The sequence below is a fragment of the Aquarana catesbeiana genome, linkage group LG04, assembly GCF_042186555.1.
Source record: "Aquarana catesbeiana isolate 2022-GZ linkage group LG04, ASM4218655v1, whole genome shotgun sequence".
In the NCBI taxonomy this organism is placed as follows: Eukaryota; Metazoa; Chordata; class Amphibia; order Anura; family Ranidae; genus Aquarana; species Aquarana catesbeiana.
The window spans coordinates 544,121,661-544,143,147 of NC_133327.1; the positions used below are offsets into that span (position 1 = coordinate 544,121,661).

At 40.0% G+C, this 21,487-nt stretch overlaps 1 protein-coding gene across 13 annotated transcripts in view; it reads right to left on the minus strand.

Moving 5' to 3' along the window:
• The window catches only part of ARID1B (AT-rich interaction domain 1B), a 534,317-nt gene that overhangs the window by 21,245 nt on the left and 491,585 nt on the right, over positions 1-21,487 (minus strand). For all 13 annotated transcript variants that reach the window (XM_073627912.1, XM_073627919.1, XM_073627914.1 and 10 more), the window contains 4 exons: positions 17,887-18,091; positions 4,205-4,343; positions 3,843-4,009; positions 997-1,150 (listed from right to left, as the gene is read on the minus strand). In XM_073627912.1, coding sequence (XP_073484013.1) covers positions 997-1,150; positions 3,843-4,009; positions 4,205-4,343; positions 17,887-18,091 — 665 coding nt within the window. The remainder of the gene's footprint in view (positions 1-996; positions 1,151-3,842; positions 4,010-4,204; positions 4,344-17,886; positions 18,092-21,487) is intronic.

The window sequence follows — 21,487 nt, forward strand, 5'->3', positions numbered from 1 at the left end:
CATCATCTTTAGAAGAGGCTTTCTTCTGGGATGACTGGGATGACAGCCATGCAGACCAATTTGATGCAGTGTGCGGCACATGGTCTGAGCACTGACAGGCTGACCCCCCCACCCCTTCAACCTCTGCAGCAATGCTGGCAGCACTCATACATCTATTTCCTAAAGACAACCTCTGGATATGATGCAGAGCACGTGTACTCAACTTCATTGGTCGACCATGGCGAGGCCTGTTCTGAGTGGAACCTGTCCTGTTAAACCGCTGTATGGTCTTGGCCACTGTGCTGCAGCTCAGTTTCAGGGTCTTGGCAATCTTCTTATAGCCTAGACCATCTTTATGTAGAGCAACAATTCTTTTTTTTCAGATCCTCAGAGAGTTCTTTGCCATGTTGAACTTCCAGTGACCAGTATGAGTGAGAGCAATAACAGGAAATTTAACACACCTGCTCCCCATTCACATCTGAGACCTTGTAACACTAATGAGTCACATGATGCCGGGAAGGGAAAATGCCTAATTAGGCCCAATTCAGACATTTTCACTTAGGGGTGTACTCACTTTTGTTGCCAGCGGTTTAGACATTAATGGCTGTGTGTTGAGTTATTGTGAGGGGACAGCAAACTTACCCTTTTATACAAGCTGTGCACCCACTACTTTACATTGTAGCAAAGTGTCATTTCTTCAGTGTTGTCACATGAAAAGATAGAATAAAATATTTACAAAAATGTGAGGGGTGTACTCACCTTTGTGCGATACTGTGTACATATATATATATATATATATATTACATACAGTATATCAGTTTATAAAGAAGAGTGACATTAATTAAATGTATCTTACCAATAATTGGTATTGTTTATTTAGTCTGGGCAACAAGCTTCAATTAAAATTATTGCAGTAAAGGAAGATGATTTTCAAGAAATAATAACAAAGGCATGGTTTAAAACACAAATATAGCTCAGAAGGTATTGTTTTTCACTGTGACTGTATAATGTACTAACCTTCTATCATAGCTTCCAGGTCCATATGGAAATTGCTGGCGCTGGCTCATACCCATACTGGATATCACTCCAGAGGAAGTCTGATTGTACATCTCTGGCATGCTGCTGTTTGGCATTTGGCCAGGGGCCATAAAAGGCTCATTGCTCCCAGGCACTAAAAGAAAAGAAAATAAGGGCAAATTAGTCATTCTTTCTTAGTAAAAAATGCGTACCATCTCATCTCCTACACAGCAATATGCAGTAGTACCACAATATAGTTTGTTACCAGAGGTGGAAAGGTTACTTGCCAACAAGGGCTGGTGTACCCAAGGGTGGCTGAATCACTCATTATTATGGCAGATGAAAGCATTGCTCATTGGCACAACTGCTGTTCCACCAAATGTACAAGGATATTTTTAACCTACATTTTTTTTTAGTTGGTGCACACAGTGAAAGAAGTGAAATTATTGTGTAATACCAAAACTTTGGTTATTAGCTAGATAATCTCTACACGGCCAGATTATCATAAGCAAAACCATTCTTTTTGAATGCCCCATGTATGTCTTGCTTTTTAAATGTATGCCTGGGCCAAATGCAAAGAAAACATTCAGTTCATTTCTGCCATACAAGCACATTCCCCCATGGTTTGTCTTTTTGAAAACACTGAAACTATATAAATATTAGTATTGATCCTAACAGATATTCTAGTGAGCTTCTAGTTTCCTGTAACAAGTTGACAACACACTTGCCAAGCGGTGGTGTCAGTATGGGCCTGTGGTCTTCTCTGCTGGACTATAGAACAGTCCCTCCTCATGGGAGCTGTTATGTGGTCTAGCAGGTTTGGGGTATGGCGATTTCAGCAGATGCAGCACTATTATTTCACTAGAGGATATTAGAAGCTCATTGGATTTCTGGCAGGACTACCAGGTATTTTTCTGTACTTGCAGCATTTTTAAGAGACAACACGCAGGGAAATGTGCACGTATTTCAGAGATGTACTGCATTTTTTTTTCTTTTGCCCAGACATACCACTTTAAAGAGTGGTCTTTTGCCACTAAAAGTTGTATATTTTATTTGACATTGTCCTCATTTACATACAGTGTTGGCAACCAAGCTTACAGATGCAACAAGATGTGGGCTTTTTCAGACTTTTAAAGTATAACAAACTTTGTTTAAATGAATACATGGACATGCACAGAGCAACAAAACATGTTATGTTAAAAAAGTGTTTGCTCTCACATTATGGTCGACAGTGACATTTCTAACAAACATCAAGCTGGAATATAGCAAGACATTTTATGAGAGCTGATTCTGAGAACCCCACTATGATCAGATTGAATGCCACCCCCACTTGCTGTAAAACATCATGACAAGATGTTAAGCAATTCAAGTACAAAAATTTTGATTGTTGCACCTCAACTAAATTAGGAAATCTGTGTTCTCAGCCAGCACTTGCTGATTACACACTCATATTTCCTAATCAAATGTTATAACGTTGATTAGAGAAGCATTTTAAACTGAAGGAGGTTAGGTAATTTCATTCATTAAAATGAGTCAGTTATGTGAGAGCTTTGCAAAATGTAAAAAAATACCATCCCTGTTTTTCTAGATATAAAACCAAATAAATGGTAGCTGTGGTAGGTTTGTTACATCAATAAACCAAAAGTGGAATTTGAAATACCAGATGTATCCATTCATTTGGTTTGCAATGGTAAAAACAAGAATTTACTGCATCAAACTATACATACAGCATATTTTTAAGAATTTTGTTTTTGCTAGTGTTAGGTAAAGTAACAGGTTCCATCTGCACTGCAGGCACCAGGGACAACCTATACCTGGATTCAGTGCACTACCCTCCCTCTCCAATCAGAGGGCACAACTACAGAAATAAAAAATAAAAATGGTTCACAAGCAGATACATACTTGGCTTATATAGGTGAATTGAGCAGGAGGATAATAGTCCAAAATGTCCATAAGGGGTTAAACACACTAAATTCAGCTCATCTGAGACCGCAGAAATCTCTGTAAATGTTAGTGAACAAGGGAGGGTACCAAGCGGAGAGTGGTAATGCAAAAATCTTTGATATATAAAAACAAAGTGGCAACTCATAAGGTAATAAAAGTATATTTTTTTTCTTCTCTGTTGGTTGAACTGGATGGACTTGTGTTTTTTTTCAACCAGATTACTATATATATGTATCCTCTATGGCTGAAAACTCTGCACCCAAAATCAAGCACCAGGGGCCGAAGGGGGGTGTGGCTACACATTTCAGAGCCTCACTTAACAAAAGAGCTGGGCAGCGCCGAAATTCATAGCCAGACCCCCGTTTGCTCCTGGCACTGGCTTCACTTCCAGTTGGCTCTGATCTATACTCCTCGACCCCAGATCACCTCCCGCTTCCTGTTTGCTGAAGTTCTCCATTCTATCCAGCCTCCGATGGTGCTCTTTTATCTTCTGGACTGTATTGATTGATTTTGGGTGCAGTGTTTTCAGCTGTAGAGGACATTGTGTGACATGTGCTTACTCGAGCTACCACATGTGAGTTGCCATTTTGTTTTCATGCATTAAAGTTTTTTGCATTACTACACTCAGATTGGCACCCTCTGTTTACTTACATCTACAGAAATACCTAGCACTTCCATTTACAAAGAACACCTGGTGCTGTTCCTACATTCCTACACGTGCAACATAATTCTGTGGTAATAGGGCACAATAGCACCACTTTAATGGTCAGGCTAAGGACGAAACAGACTAACAGACTTAAAAATGTGTACTTACAGACATAAAGATATATATTGTTAAATAAGATATTGTACATTACAAAAACAGACAGGGCGCCCACTGAAGAAGATTTAAGCTACCTTACCTTTTCTCATGCTGCTGAATGGATCTTTGTTGGGCTCATATGGCATCCGGCCCATCATGTCTGGCACATTCATCCCTTGTTGGTAAGGAGCATTTGGAGTCAATGAATTGCGCTTTGGAAAACCTGAATCATCTGAGAATGGATCCTGTACGCTCACTGAACTGTTTCTATCAAAAACAAAAGTACTGCACATGAGCACAATTCTCACATTCATGGATCAAAGCTGTAATAGGAATAAAAAGTGACTCCTCCTATGCAGAAAGGCCTTTTAAAAATATATAGCAATGTCAAGTCTACCCACATATTGAAAGAATGTGAACATAAATATAAAGCGCATTGTTTGGACAGTTAAATGGAAGTACCTGCCACTTGGCATTGGCTGCATCTGTCCATGCGGTGTTGATGCGGGAGTTGGAGGCTTTAAATCACCAGGCATCTCAGCCATGGAATTACTGCCAGTGGACTGAGGAGTATGAGGCCCTTGGAAAGATCCAGAGTTTGCTAAATAATAAAAAGAATAAAACATTTGAACACATTATGAATACATTGGTAAAGCTCAGTGGATGATTGCATTTAATAGTTTATCTCTATTTTTTCTATATTTGATCAGTTTTCCACAAATGTAATTATGACAGAAGACAGTTAATATCATTGATAGCTCTATCCTGTTTGTTTAAAAAAGGGTCTCTAGATAAACCACCTTGACAATCTGTATCTCTTTGAAAAGGGAAACATAAAGCCATAAAACGACATCCTTTTGGAGGATCCTTTGAAGGATCTTATATATATTTAAATAAAATAAATGATCAGCTTAAAGGGAACCTGTGAGAATAAAAATCTTAGACTGCCATTGAAGCTGCAAGTTCCAGTTCTGTCTTACTTGGCCAGTGTTGGTCACCCAATATGCACATGCCTATTCCAAGTCAATGGGGTTGATTTACTAAAACTGGTGAGGCCACAATCTAGTGCAGCTCTGCATAAAAATGAATCAGCTTTCGTTTTTTTTGTCAAACCTAATTGAACAAGCTGACGTTAAAGTGTTACTAAACTCAGGACCCTGAATTCTCTATATCTGGTCTTCCACAATACACAGAACAGGGAAATTCAATTATTTTAGTAAATGTAAACTGCTAATTACCCTTTCTTATCAGCTGTATATAGCAGTCTGGTTAAAGCTTGTAGGATGAGTTTTCATTCCACTTTGACTGTCCTATGAGGCTGCAGGACCCCCGACCCTCTGTCTGGACAGTGCCGATTGGCCCTGTGCTGATCACATGCACCCTCCCAAGAAAAAAACAAAAAAAGCTCTAGCAATTCATATCCAACTGAGCATGTGCAGAGTGCCTCCAAGGCTCTGGACTATCAGGAGATGGATTGGGGACTGTGAAAGAAGGGGAGGATCAGAGAAGACAGGATCAAGCAGCTTTTTTTACACACTGCAGAGGATTTCCCCTTAGGTTCCATAATGAGTATAACAAGCATGCTTTACTGTATATACATACTGATTTTACTGTAGTGGGTTTAGTAACACTTTAAAAGCTCACTGACTACAATGCACAGCTGCACCCAATTTTACACTCTTCAGTTTAGTAAATCAATACCAATGACCTGCGAAGAAATGAAAAGAAAAGAAATGGATGAAAGATAAAGTCAAAAGCTCCACAGCCTGCACCTTTCAGGCTGGGTTCACACCTTTGCAAACTGGATGCAGATTTCTCCGCATCCAATTCGCATGACAGGAGATTGCGACCGACTCTCTATGGGCTGTGGAATGGCCTGCACAGGAACGCTGTGCATCTTTGGCTCCATTTTAGGGCCCAATTCAAGCAAAAACTCAGCCCTGATTTGTCTCTGAAACGGAGAACAGGGACACACCGGACCCCTGCTGCGAGCCGCATCCGTCAGAGGTGCGAACCCAGCCTAAAACAAGTCCGCAATGGCAATTACCACATTACTATTGTGAAAGGATGTCTTTAATGTGATGATTCTTATCAATATTTAAAAAACACCATTGTCTCTCCAGTTATAGTTTATAATTACAATGTAAACAGGGCAGCACTATAACACTATCCTTCTGGTTTACTGCTTATTCTAAATAATATTATTGCACTGCTGGGAAACAATCCAATATCTTGTCTGCTTATCTTGTAAATGATTTTATTTCAGCAGATGCACAGCAAGAATGACATTTGCACTGTGATGCTGACAGCTACTAGAGAGAGAACTGAAAACTATGTGAAGCACAAGAAAATATAATACGTAAAATCACCAAGTACTTTCATTTAAACTTACTGCAGCAACAAGTTATGTACAGTAGTCACTGAAAAAAACAGTATAAAGACTTTTTTGAAATTTAAATTGCAGCGTATATTTTTACCAGAAAACATTACAATCGCAATCTACAACACTCTATCCTGGGAGAAGCTACATGTATACCAAACTTGTAATATCCTGAAATAAAGAAGAACTACTGACATCAGCCAATTTCCATATCTCCAGGTTCCCAAATTACCCACACTTGAAATATTTAAATGAATCTGGCAACATTATAACAATTTTATCTCATAGCACAGGGTCATTCGACTCTTGATGGGGTTATTTAGATCAGTGTTTCATGAGAACCAAAGAATCAGCATCACAACCTTAGAGGTGAAGGAAAGCTAGATCTTTAATGGCCAGAATCTCCAGCTGTCCTGTTCTCAAACTGTAATGTCAATATCCCAGAACACAGCACATGCATTAACACCTGTATGACTTATGTGGAGACAGTGGTTTTTTTATGTGGAGACAGTGCCTTTTCGTATTTCCACAATGGCCAGTAAATGTATGTAATGTCAAAAATATTCCTGAGGAAAACACAAAAGTCTTGCAGTAGCCATCCATAAAATGGGACTTTACTTTGTAGTTCCATGATCTATACAAAAGCAAGCCAAGTGAATCACCTAATCCTAAGGAAGAATTGGGTGATTCACCTGTCTGACTTGCTATTTTATGATCATGGAACTAAAAATAGTCCTGTTTTATGGACAACTGATAAAATATTTTTGTGGTTCCCTTGGTATGAAATATTGCTATATAGTATGGATGAAAACCTGTCTTATTCCGTAAAAGATTGCCCATTCAGCTGAATCATCTGCTCTATGTCATTGTTTGTCGTAGTTCACATATCATCCGTATTCCTTCTGCCATTGGTATTAACCCCTCACTGGGGCAGTGGAGAAGGAGATAAGCCATCTATAGGAATATCAGACTAATGTCTGATCCTAATTTTAAGGCCATGCATAAGTAAACATACAATGCGAATAACTAGAGATTCCTGCACATATTTGCAGCAGTTATGAATACCCTGTTTTAAGGCCAGTTTACTAGGCAAAATGTTGGCACTTTGAGATAGTTCAAAGGTTTGGCCAACCCTGCCTGCCGCATTCACAATACTGATAGCAAATGATGCAGCTCATCCCAGTGATGACAGGAATGTGTGGAGGGCAGGAGGTAGGGGAGAGCTTTAACACAACTTGAAAGTGTGTAAGCACTGACTGTTCGTGTGGCCGGAAAAATACGTTATTTAAGGGTGCTGTCTTTACTTTAAACATTCACCAGGGTTTTTGGGCGACAATGTCTATTAGTCTATAAGTAGTAATAAATGTTTCACTTTTATGAAAGAAATACATTCCCATTAACCAGCAAACATTCCCCAGTACATTATTTTGCTCGTGTATGAATAATCAAACACTTACATCTTTCAATAGTCTCTGGCATTGGCTCCAGCTGCCTTAGCACAGCTTCTCTAAACTTCTTGTCGGGGAGCATTCTTACTGTCTAAAATGTCATAAGGGACAGCACAGTCTCCTGCAACTGTTTATCAATCAGCTTTGAGGAGGGAGGAGGTGGGAACAGGGGAGTGGCTTGCCGTGGCTTTGAGTTGGGGCACACAGTCTAGGCTCTACACCTGGCTGGGACCAACGGTGCCTCCATAGAACCCTACAAGGAACCACCCTGTAATTGGAAAAGGGCGACCAGCTATATCAGCAGGAAAGAAGTATTTTTGTAAGTGGTGACATGCATTTTTTTTCACAGAACGCCGGTCACTGCTAGAGCAAATAGAAAAAAATAGTTATCTATGTGTCTTGGTCACATTACAATGCTGTGGTGAAACGCAGTGTGAAAAAAATGCAGGCATGCTGCATGTTTCCACATCAGATGGCATTGTGCTGCTGTGTAAAGACTTGAGTGGAGTGTATGATTGTACATTCTCAATAAAGTTTAAAAAGAAAATGTAAACACTGTATTGTGCCAAGTAGCACATCACATTGCTCCCTCACTGCCCAGCAAAAGGAAGACCAACCCGTATACTAAAATGAAGAGTTTTAGCATGCAGGTAATATCAATGGGCCCTTACTAATCAAGAAGAATACATTGTATAAGTCTTTGCCTTATCATGTGAAATGGATAAAAAAAGTAAGGGTTTGATATCACTTTAAGCCATTATGATTCTTACTGAGCCACATGAGATTCTAGATTGTTAGCTCTAACGAGCAGGGCCCTCTGATCCCTCCTGTATTGATTTGTATTGTAAGTGTACTGTCTGCCCTCATGTTGTAAAGCACTGCGCAAACTGTTGGCGCTATATAAATCCTGTATAATAATAATAATAATAATTACAATACTCTAAGTGGACGGTTTTTGATACAATCTACATTGGGGTTTTCCAGAGTGCTTTGTAGATTCGGAGTAGAAGCCTGAATGGCCTCATTTCTCGCTCTAGATTCTTCAGCTATTCTTAACAATGTTCTTCCCCTGCTCCTGCAAGGAAGCATTTATCCAACTGACCTAGATTGCTGGGTGCAGGAGCTGAGGCAAGGGCTCCAATTTCTTCTGATAGCATTATGGTTGATGTTGCTGCAGAAACAATCAAAGCTCTGCAAAAATATTGCAATACTGTAACATATTTTTAAAAACTAAGCTTTTTGTTGTAGTAAGGGATTCTGCCACTCATGTATGCAGTTTATATTCAGTATTTCTCTAGGTTGGTACCAAATAAGTATTTAGACTTCCCTGGTTAACTTTAAGTTAAAAAAGGATCTCTGCAATGAGACAAATGCACTGCAGAAATACAGTTTTACCCTCCCATGATTCTGTTATTCGGCCCAGCCAGTTTTGTGAGTTACCCGCCTCTACTACATTGTACAAGCATTCCAGAAGTTGCAGCTGTAACTTCCACTGACATTTGCTTGCTTACTGGACAATTAATCAGCAAGTCCAGTGTTATAATGGCTTTCATACCCACCGGCAAAACCATCCCGCCCTAAAAAGAGCATCAGTAACCCTTAAAAACTGTTCATGTGAACCCTGAACAGGCTTCTGTCAATGTACAATAGTAAACCCATTAGGCTCAACTGACAAAGGGAACACTTTTATTTATTTTTTTTAAATTACAGTTATTTTGAGACTTGAAATAAAGATTGTTATCTTTGTATTAAAACATTGTGAGCGGAGTCCGTTGTCTAATAATATTGCCCAGTTTTTCATTTTGGCCCATAATGTACCCATTACTTAAAACTTGTCAAAAGAGAATTTAAGATTTCTATGCCATGTCTACCTAAGATTTGTGCTTCTTGACTTGCATGTGCCCTGGCTATTTGCTGTGGTATGCATTGATTGCAATATATTGCATAAGTAAGCTAAAATAAATGTATCCATTTAAGGCCTCATTCACACGTACAATGTACGCCTGTGAGGGCCGCACACAGGTGTTCTATGCATCCCCGTGCAGGCAGTCCCATTAATGTCAATTTGGACACATGGTGTCCATGCAGACACAGCCGTTGCTCCCACCCAATCTGACATCCGAGTAGGTGCAAGTGTGGATGCATGTCTGTCTGTCGAACTGGGAGCAGCGGCTGTGTCTAGGCAGCCGCTGCATCCCAACTGACATCAATGGGACTGCCTGCATAGGGTACATGGAACACCTTTGCAGGGTAAACACAGCCCTTGCATGGGTGTACACTTTAGCATGCCCTATGTGGATGAGGCTTATTTATTACTGCCCCTAAAAAGTTCACAGATGTAAGGCTTTAGCAACATTTTTGTCACCTGAGCTCCCACCCAACACGTATGTCTATCTTCTGAACTCATACCTGTACATTTTCTTCTTTACACTGACCCTTCCTTTGTGTGCTAGGTACCTCTTCCTCTTCAGAAAAAGCTCCCCGTTTTCACTTTCTTCTGCAATTGTTCTATCCCCTCGGCTCATTGCTGCACATTTTTGCTGGCAAAATTTCTGTGGGAATTTGTGGCTAGCAATGCCTCAATAGAGCCAAAGGTCTGTACCCAGAAATGCATGTTGCTATACAGGTATTTGCTGACAGTTGCATCTGTAACATTGAAATGTCCCATCTCACCTGTCCTTGGGAAAAAAAAAAATCCAGAAACAAGGTTGTATGTGATACACTGTGCAGCAGTGTGCAAGTGGTGGCTTTATCTGATCTTTCAGGTATTATCACTTACCTTTCTAAAAAAAAATGTATATATTGTATTTTAAATGATATAATATTAAAGCGTTAACACCCCCCCCACCAAAAAAATAAGCAGATCCTGGTCCCGTGCCCTCTTTAAACAGACCACGAAAATAGGGCTGCTCCTCCCTGATCACCATGGTCTAATTGCATCCCTGCATCATACGTATCTGTCCCCTCCCTCACCCCCACATTTCTGCCTGTCATCTCCCTCTGTGTCTGTCTCCAGCCCCGCTCCCCCCGCCACTATTATTCTAAAATGAAAACTTTAAATTATCGCTGCCAGCCTCTTTATTAGAGGCTGGCATAGCACACTATGTCATTAGTTTTAAAAAACGAGTGTTCTAAATACCAAATTTGAGCTATCTTCAGGCCGGTCATGTGACTTGCCGCTGTTTTACAGCTCCGATACAGGGCTTCTGTGGAGGAGACGATTGGCCATGTGATCTCCCCGGCTGATGTCAGAGGGAGGTCACGGCCCCTCCTGCAGAAGCAATCCATCTGAGCTGCGAGTGATGCCCGGCCTGAAGACAGCTCAAATTAGGTATTTAAAACACTCTGTTTTTAAAACTACTGACATAGTGTGCTATTCCAGCCTCTAATAGAGGGGCTGACATAATTTTATATAGAATTAAACCTTGGCAATCAGTATTTTTTTGGCGTGGTATATCTTCAGCTGAGCACACCCTCATTTCCACAAACCTCTCATCTTTTCTGCTCTTTTAATTCTGCTGCTGCACATATAATCAGAATGTATATTTGACCTTTTGGAAGGTACAAGAAAACCTGGCACGATTCACCGGTCATGCTTTCCGATACAAAATCTAAAGTAAACTGTGGCAAGGTTACGATAGGTTAAGCGCAATGCATTTTTCAGTCTGCGCAAGCAGACACCATGCTGGGAAGAAAATTTACACAGCATGAACCTACTGGCCTAATTCTAGCAGAGGTGGAAGGATGGGGTGGGGTGGGAGGAATCCGTGAGAGCTACAGACGTCACCGATTCAGCTCTGAACAGAGGTCAGAATGAGGACATCTTTGTTTACAAACCCAGGGAAGCCCATTCAACCTCCCCTCCCTTCTTCCTCTCGGGATTCCCTGTTGGCTTCTTGACAGATTCTGTGACATCACCTGTCAGCTAATAATAGAAAATTCAGCCAGCCGCATGCCAGAAAAGATGGATGGGGTTGTGGCAGCAGGATTACTAATTATGACTGGGCTTCTCAGATGTGCTTAGAATTGAGTCTTTTTTTTTTTTCCCTCTTAAGCTTTCTTCTCTGTGAAATGTGCTTTCCTGATCCAGCATGCAGCTGGCAAAAGCTAATAGCATTCAAACAAAGCGCAGGTTCAGGGGATGTGTGAAGACGTCTGATTAGTGTGAGAACGCTGTGTGCTAACAGAATGGATGCTTGGACTGGGTTTTGTAAGGGAACTCAGAAATGTGAACTGCCTACACATTAATAACATTATTTTGCATTACACAGAATGATTCTTAAATGCATGACAGGTTAATTTAGGATCTAGTTTGCTCAATAGGATTTTATTTTTTTTAATTGGTTGATGCATCATTAGACTCTTATAGCTGTGTTTCTCAAATGGGTATTCTTTATAGCAGGCACTACTTGTATATAGCACTGACAATTTTACTGTACATTCAATCAGTCCCTGTCCTCATAGAACTTACAATCTAAGGCCCCTATCTCACTTGTATACATACTATGGCCAATTTTATTTCAGGTACTTGTATAGAGCTGTCAATATCCGCAGCGCTTTTTTTACATATACATTGTACATTCACATCAGTCACTGCCCCAAGGAGCTTACAATCTAAGGTCCCTAAATCACATTTATACATACACATAATAGGGCCAATTTAGACAGGATCCAATATACCTACCAGCATGTACCTTATGTTTTATATTTTGGAAAATATACCCACTACAGCAAGTTTATGAATTACTTTTGACTGTTGTTCCAGATATAAAGGATAAGTGTACTTTCAGACAAAGTACACTTATCCTTTGTGCCACTCTGGCACAATTTATTTTATTTCAGGTACTTATATATAATAATAAATATATATATATATATATATATATATAGTGCCATCAATTTACGCAGTGCTTTAAATATACATTGTACATTCACATCAGGCCCTACCCCCAAGGAGTTTATACTCTAAGGTCCCTAACACACATTCATACATACTAGGGACAATTTAGACAGGAGCCGATTAACCTACCAGCATGTCTTTGGAGTGTGGGAGGAAACCAGAGTACCCGGAGGAAACCCACACAGGCACAGGGAGAACATGCAAACTCCAGGCAGGTATTGTCATGGTTGGGATTCAAACCAGTAGTAACCCTTTTTACTGCTAGGCGAAAGTGCTATCCACAATTAATCCAATTAACCTACCACCATGTCTTTGGAGTGTGAGAGGAAATTGGCGTACCCAGAGGAAACCCACACAGGCAGAACATGCAAACTCCAGGTAGGTAGTGTCATGGTTAGGATTCGAACCAGCGACCCTTTTACTGCTAGGCTAAAGTGCTATCCACTACACCACTGTGCTGCCCAATTTCGAAAGATACCAGTTAACATACCAGTTAACCTACCATATACCTATTTATAATGGAGATTTTTACCAAGTGTAACTTTTGTTTTAGCCTAAAGCACCTCCAAAGTACTTTATGTTTCATATTTTGGAAATTATACACTACAGCGAGTTTATGAATTATTATCTGCCAATACTTTTGACCACTGTTCCAGATTTAAAGGATAAGTGCACTTATCCTTTGTGCCACTCTCATGCCTGACCCAACCTACACAGATATTTACTTACCCCCACCCAGCAGCTCATGCCAACTGCAATGTTAACAACCATTTCAAAACTTATTCTTCCTTTTACAACGCCTGTTCAGACAACTTTCTTAGACATCTATGGGACAGTTTTCAGAGCATCTCCAAGCTTGGAAGACAGCCACATAGAAGACTAAGGAGATTGACTGGGTCAGTGCAAAGTAGACTGAGTGAAGTTAGCACAAAGTAGACTTTACAAAATGATGGGCTGTGGAATGGAGGCAAGTGCACATCTAATTAGGGGTACTTTAGGTGGGGAGGGGGCAAATAAAATAAATGCACTTTGTCTGAAAGTGCACTTATCCTTTAAAGTGAACTTGTTAATCTATAAAGCACACACAAATGGTATAAAAATGAATATGATAAGACAGTCTCATAGAGCAATTAGTAGTTTTTAACTGCACACAAATGTGAACATGAACTGTATACAGTTTATTTTCAGAAAAAAATTAACAGCAGACCATTTTTATCTTTTTCACCATAACACATCACACACATTTGGGCACAATGTCATATTAAGACTATAAATATACACACATTTCAATGTTAAAACATATCAAATTGACTTGTAACAGAAGTTTTTTTGTGAACTTGATATCAGATTTCAAAATGTATTGAGTAAAACAATAGCAAAGCCTAGTCCCTTACAGTCATTGCACAAGAATACCAAATAGCACTACTGGCCTTTAGGTCACATTGACATCTGCCCACGTTATTCAGTATATGCACATTGCAATGCACTGTCCCATCACACATACTGGGACAAACAAGCACGTCTGACCCTTATTTTTTTTCTCAGAACACTTCAAGGTGATGCACATGTTATGCAAAAAGTAACTAGGGTACATTTTTTTGGTCTGCTGCTGCATGTTGTGGCCCACTGAGAATAAAAGGGCACACTCAATGCAACATGCGTAAAAATGTGAACATGGCCTAAACGTGATACAACCAGTCAATATAGTCCAGGCCTATTATCAAACAGCAGCAAACAGGACTGGCAGCAACAGAAGAGAAGATTGCCGCTCCAAAAGCCCCAGACCTTTAGAAACACGTGTCCTAATATGAGCTCGCAGGTGCTGGCTCTGCACAAGCTTGGAAGGAAGAAAAAGGTCCTGGACGGCCACACACCGCTGAGGGCATCTTTATTGATATAGTAAAATCCAATACAATCACTTCATATGCAAAAGAAACAGGGAAAAGCAGCTAATGTGTTTTACACCATGTAGTGGTGCTTAATCATAGCTCATGAGCTATGATTAAGCACCACTACACGGTGTGAAACACATCAGCTATTTTTCCCTGTTTCTTTTGCATTTGAAGTGACCGTATTTGATTTTTACTATATCAATAAAGATGCTCTCAGTGGACTGCGGCCGTCCAGGACCTTTTTCTTCCTTCCAGGACTGGCAGCAAGCTATTTCCAAGAGAGCAGGCAGCTAGATACTAAAAGACAGACCAGAACGTTCTAAAAAAGACGCAACATGCAATATCAGCGTACTAATAAAATAAACTATTAATCTGCAAAACTTTTCTAAAGATGGTCAGGAGGCTGAAAAAAAATCTGTTTTAGATATAGCAAGAAACTGGTAGGCTGCCACTTAAAAGGAACAATACTAAGTTGTGGCACCTTATGTACCACGATATTCAGATTATTATCAACACACTTGTGCAACAGTAAAGATGATATGATCATTCATTTTTCAAGCTTCATTTGTGAGACAGTCATATATTCCAAAATTGCAATTTATCTTTTCTTTAAAATTTATTGAACTGAACTAGTTGTGCTGGAAATTTAGAACAGAAAGTAAAATAACTGTAATCAGCAAAAAAAGAACAGCTTTAGCGCACTCTTTGGAAAGGGACAGATACAATTATGTAATATGGTAATGGCTAAGCTGAAAATGCACAAGGTTTTATTCACCCTGTTAGTTATAACCATCAGTATTACAAACATATGCTGGAGGACTGGAAGGACAAACTGTAAGGCCGGGTTCACATATGTGCAGCCACGGTTCCTAGCATGGGGTGCGGTGTGTCCCTGTTCACCAGTTCAGGTGCAAATCAGGTCCAAATTTTTGCCTGAATTCGCACCTGAAACTGACCCAAAGATGCCCAGAACCCCTTTGGAATGCAGACCGCTTCCAGACATGTGTGAACCCAGCTTCATTGCGAGCTGGGGACACTCGCATGTCATGCGAATCGGATGCAGAGGGGACCTGCATCCAATTCCCACATGTGAACCCGGCCTCAGTCAACCATAAATTGTAATATGTTAGGTCAAATTTCAGATAGATATTTCAGTGTGGTTACTATGAGGTAGATTCACTAAAACTGGAGCACTCGGAATCTGGTGCAGCTGTGCATGTTAGCCAATCAGCTTCTAACTTCAGCTTGTTCAGTTAAGCCTTGACAATAAAAGCTGGAATCTAATTAATTTCTTTGGAGAGCTGCACCAGATTTTACATACTTCAGTTTTAATAAATCTCGCTGTATGTTTCCTTCTCTAACAAGGAGAACCTAGGAAGATTTAAAACCAAAAATATAGTCAGAAAAGGCACAAGCCATGACAACAACTGCCAAAAAAAAAAAAACAACCCAAATATAAAACAGGAAAGCAGAATAAAATATATTTTGGAAAAACAACATACAGATAATATGTTTGTTAGGTACTCTACCAATTTCAGCTAAATATTTAAAAGCATCATTTGACAGATAAAAAGAAGTTAAGCAAATAAAACAATTTTGGCCCGCAAAGTGCTAATTACATAAAAAGGAAATTTTACAGTCTGGACATGTTGTTGTAATATATTCAGTCTCTCATCGCTGCTGTACCGAATAGATTAATTCTTGATAAAAGTGCCTCAGTTGTTAGATCACTTATCTGTCAGTAGCTCTACTATATGAACATTTACAAATCCCACAAACATAAAACATAGAAGTGCTGGTTGTTACAAACTGAACAGTGATTTCTTTCATAACAAAGAAGCACTAGAATAACTATGTGGGATGTAACGGATTATTGATGTAACATCCAATGATGAATAAAGCACAGTAGCCAATCAGAATAAATCTTTGGCTGATGCAACTTAAAACTGAACTTCGGAGAAAAGAAAAAAAAACCTCCCTTGCAGTGAAGTTACCCCCACACTACAAGCTACTACTGCTCTGGTATGCCTCAGGTAATGTTCAAAAGTTTACTTACCTTATCCCTTGCAGCTCCTGGCTCTTCTGCTCCCCCATGATGCTTAGGTTTATGGGAGGTCCTCCAAGTCTCCACTCACAATGCAGGGCTTTTGGCCCTGCATTGCACTTGACAATGTCCAAGTGCCTGAGACAACCAGAGCAGAAAGTAGGCTGCGGCGACCATTCACAGGGGTAGACGTAAAAACAGGTGGTTGAGTGCCCCCCCCCCCCCCCCTCCACCTGAAAATCAAACTGTAGCCGCTCAGGTGAGCTACAAGCTGCAATGGTCTGCTGCAGGTACACCTCTCATAGCTCTTTGACAGACTTCATAGATTCCTCATTGAGTTAAAAAAGAAACAGAAGCTGCTCTCCATTTTAAAAGCATTGTGTGTAAGTTTATTGAAATTCATTGAAATTCACTATGGCCTGGCTACTATTGACTCTCCTGCTATAATACTTGGGAATCACTGACCTGGAACCAGCACGCAAATAAGTGTTTCGGACTCTGCATTTAACTATCTGTGTATTGTGCATATTGAAGCCAGTGAGTCAGGATTAGCTGCCAAGCAACCAGAGTTTCCAGCAATGGCAACCTCCTATGACAGGTTTACATTAAAAATGATCAGTGTAATTTCAGGGCTCATTCACGCTACTGTATTGTGGTACAGTACAGTAAGGTTAGCCCACCAAGCACATGTTAGAGAGTTATTTTTTTATTGTAGATATTTATAGAGTGGCAATTTAGGCAGGGTCTTACAAGTTGTACAATCATATCAGAACCTGAAGTCAAGAAGCTTACAATCCCTATTTCACATGCATACACACACATACTCAAGCCAATTTAGACAGGAGCAAATAACCCTACTTGCATGTCTTTGGAGAGAGGGAGGAAACCAGAGTACCTGGAGGAAACCCGCACAGAACATGCAGTCATTTTCTGTTTGAGACTCGAACCAAGGATCCTAGTGCTTCAAGGAGTGCTAACCACCAAGTCACTGTACTGCCAACATTGCTGGGCCATTCCTTCTGATTGGCATCCCAATGCACATCCAGAATGCAGCTGTGTCACAGGGCACAGTGATGTACTGCAAATAATGAGCCAGGAGCCAATTTTTCAAGTCTAGGAGTGTTACATTTTGAATGGGCTGCCTAAACCAGCACTCCACAACGTTCCTCAATGCATGAAAACATGTGCTGTGGCATTGTACTTTGGTGTAAATGGGCCCTTATTTCAATTCTTGTAGTTATACAAATCCATCAGGCTGCTGTAATTATCCAAAGCTGAACAAAACATAATTCTTCATCAAGGAAAGATTAAAAAAAATACATACATGTATAAAAACAAACATATATGCATATAAAAATAAATACAAGCAGATTTGAGTCTCACAGTTTTAATGCTTATTTGTGGTCAACATTAACTTACTACCATGGGTTGACTAGGACAATCGTTCTGCAAATCACTGCATGTAATTCTCCCCACTTACCAGGAGATGGCGGCTGAATCTTAGGCTGTTTCTTCGACTCGCCAGGATTGAAGATCTCTGGAGGAGGCTCCTCCCCTCTCTCTATCTTGCATTCAAAAGCAAACAGGTACTGGATATACTGCTTTTTCAGCGAGCTTGCCGCGCTGCTAGATGTGCCAACATTTAGATTGGTCGACAGCTCTCGCCATTTCTTATTCTTATTAACCTAAAACAAAAGGAAGGCCATTGTTTCACAATTTATTTTCTAGTCGGCAGTGAAAACAGAGAGAAAACGTACAAACTTTTACTGTTTGCTTTTTCTTCCTAGATTTTTTATGTGCCTCTTTCAAGTAATGCTCATTACTCCCACTCAGCAATGCAATGCCAGCATTTGCAGTTATAAAACCATTAAAGAACCTGCTGATAGCAACATAAAAGGCGTTGGAGGCTTCTGAATGCTGCATCCCCTAATGCTAAGCTCATTTCAGAAGGGATGTGCGGCAAAAGAATGGCAATTTACATCCAGCCAATGCACTAGAGCATGCGCGTACTCGCAAGCCCGTTTCAATTAAAAAAAGACTCGCTACTAGCATCTCATTTAAAAAACAATAAAAATAACAGCAACTGTGTTATTACACAATTTAGTGTAATTGTGGGAGCTTTAAATGTGGAATGAAAACATGTTTATTTTCTAGACGCTTCAACGGGGATGAGCTGTGCCAAGCAGTACTGATCTCTATACAAATCTAGAGAGCGTGACATGTCTGCTGGAAGGAAAGAGTTAATCCTGAATGAACAGCTCATCGTGGATGAAAGCATTTAGCCGAGGTCCATTCACACCTATGTATTTTTCATTAGCATTTTACACATGCAAACATGAGAAAAAAAAGACACATAAAAAATTAAACAAAAAGTCTCCTGCGAGGCTTTTCCTGAGGGTCTTTTTAACATATTCTCTGTACTGCAGCAGGAAAACGAGCAAGAAATCAGAAAAGCCTGAGCATTAAAATGCTAAACTGAATGTTGAGTGAAATACAACATTAATGTGTGAATAGAACAAAAAATAGGAATGTGAATAGACTCACTTATATTAAATCTGGATAGCTGCTGAAAAAACCAGGGGTCCATTCAATAAAGCAGCGGAAAGCGCAAAGATGATATATATAAAATACACTAATCCATCACAGCAGGTGAGTCAAAAACCACTTGATTTCATGATAAAGAAATGGCTGTTATGGGTTTACTTTACTTTAAAACTGTGATCTGTAGCGCCTTCTTATATTCAATCTTTTGCATATTCTACAATTTGGGAAAAAATAATAAATGCACCAAGAGTGATAAAGAAAAAGGTGTTTTTACAAAAATGTTTTTGCATTGGAGCCTGCACAGCATTATAACCATGGTTAGGGCATTGAATTTGCAATGCATAGGCTCCTGCTGACTCTTCACCAAGCTCCAGGTCCGCATGGAAGAATGGCCCTACAATTAGGGGGCCGGAGGAAATAATCAATACACTTAAACCTCGTACACATGATCGGATTGTTGGCCAACAAAGCGTCAGACTTTTGTCCGAAGGGCGTGTGCTGTGAAGTTGTCTTGCATACAAACGTTACACAATTGTCGGCCAACAAACACGATTGTAGTGACGTACTACGAGGAATTTCAGCTCTTGAGCGCCACCCTTTGGGCACCTTCTGCTAATGTCGTGTTTGGCGAGCATTGATTCCGAGCATGCGTGTTTGTACTTTCAACTTTTGTGTGACGGACTTGTGTACAGACGATAGGAAAATCTGACAACAGACCGTTGTCCGCTGAAAATTTACTAGCCTGCCATCCAACATTTGTTGGTGGAAAGTTGATGGAGCATACTAACGGTCGGATTTTAGGCCAACAGTCTGTCATCACACAATTCCCTGCCGAAAATCCGAATGTGTGTACGAGGTTTGCAAGTGTGAAGTCACCGCACTTGTACCTTTCTAAAATCTATGAGTAGATGGGGCTTGCATACTTCTATTCACAGGTTCCTTGAGAATGGATATGTGAATGCAAAATGTGACTGTTTGGGTGGAGCCACAAAAGAATATAGAACTCTGCAGGGAGAACAACCGCGATTCAGGTATGTGGGTGAGGGTCTGGGGAATTTGATCACATTCCATGCTGCAGATATGGCTGTAGCATAAAACATAATCACAAGGATGGAATTAAACTGAGCATGCATGGTTCACTTTAATTTGATCAGTCAGTGGGCTGATTGAAAAAACTGAATACATTATCCCATGCACACAAGCACTATTGCATTCTGACAGCAGGGACTCCTCCAATACTGAACAAAAATTTTCCAACAAATGTTCGTGAGAAGTCAATCATTAGATCCTATTGATTTCACTAGAGTAATGTAATCAACAGTTCAGAGGCTGCGTTTGCCTTATTTTGTCATTTGAACGCATGCATATGAGCACTTTTAGCAGTGCTATGTTAGAATGGAAAATGCTGTATTTCACAAAACTGTCCATCTGCACAAACCATAAACGCATACCTCCCACAGTCCTTTCCTGAAGCTCTCATCTAAACTACCTGGTAGTTTCTCATTGGGGACCTGGGTGAGATATTAAGTTCCAGGGTAATGCAGGTTAAATTATATAGAATGCAACAGGAGGATCTGGAACCCAATAAGGCCCATGGCACATTGGCGATTCTGCCTAATGTGACAATTTGCCAACATCAGGATCGCTAACAAAAAAAAGGAACAATGCTCAGCTGTTTCCACAAGTTGTTCCCTTACTGGCCAGATGAGTGAGGTGTCACCCCCTTTATAAATGAAATGTTGTGGAATGTCAATAACCAGTGATGGAGCAATACCTCACATACTGTATACAGCCATTGGGAGAGCACTGTGTGTTAAGATGTGAATATTTTATTGGCCTGTAAAGTGATCCTGTTGCTAGGCATGTTGTCATCAGTGATCAAAAGTTTACCATGGCCAAAATGTACCACAGTAGGAACAGATGAAAGGCTAACTTATTTTACTTTTTATTTATTTCAGGTACTTATATAGCGCCATCAAATTACACAGCGCTTTACATATACATTGTACATTCACATCAGTCCCTACCCTCAAGGAGCTTACAATCTAAGGTAGTGGATTCTACTAAACAATGGCTTGCGAGATATTAGTTCTTAATAACCATAGGCATTTAGAGTATTTATTTGGATCTCCACAATATATAATTACCATATCGATCATTAATGTGTAACCACATCCATGTTTTTTTTTTTCTACTTCATTTTGGAAGCAGTAGGCAAGGATTAGATGCCTTTATTTTTTTCTTCACAGTCTGTGGACCTATTTGGAGTTTCCCCTTTAATTCTTATGTCGGTGACAACATTGTGACTGGGGCAGAAGGGGAAAACACAAAGATGGACACAGATAGAGTTTACCCTTCTACTTCTATAGTAAAGTATATAGTTTAATTGCATTTCTGATGTTTCCTTGCTAGAGAGATTTCTTCTTCCCATCCACTGATGTTTTTACCATAACAATAAGAGACTGTTAATCTCCCCAACCTGTCTTCAAAAGCTTAGCTAGTGTCCAATCACCTGAATGTACCAGCCTACAACCCAA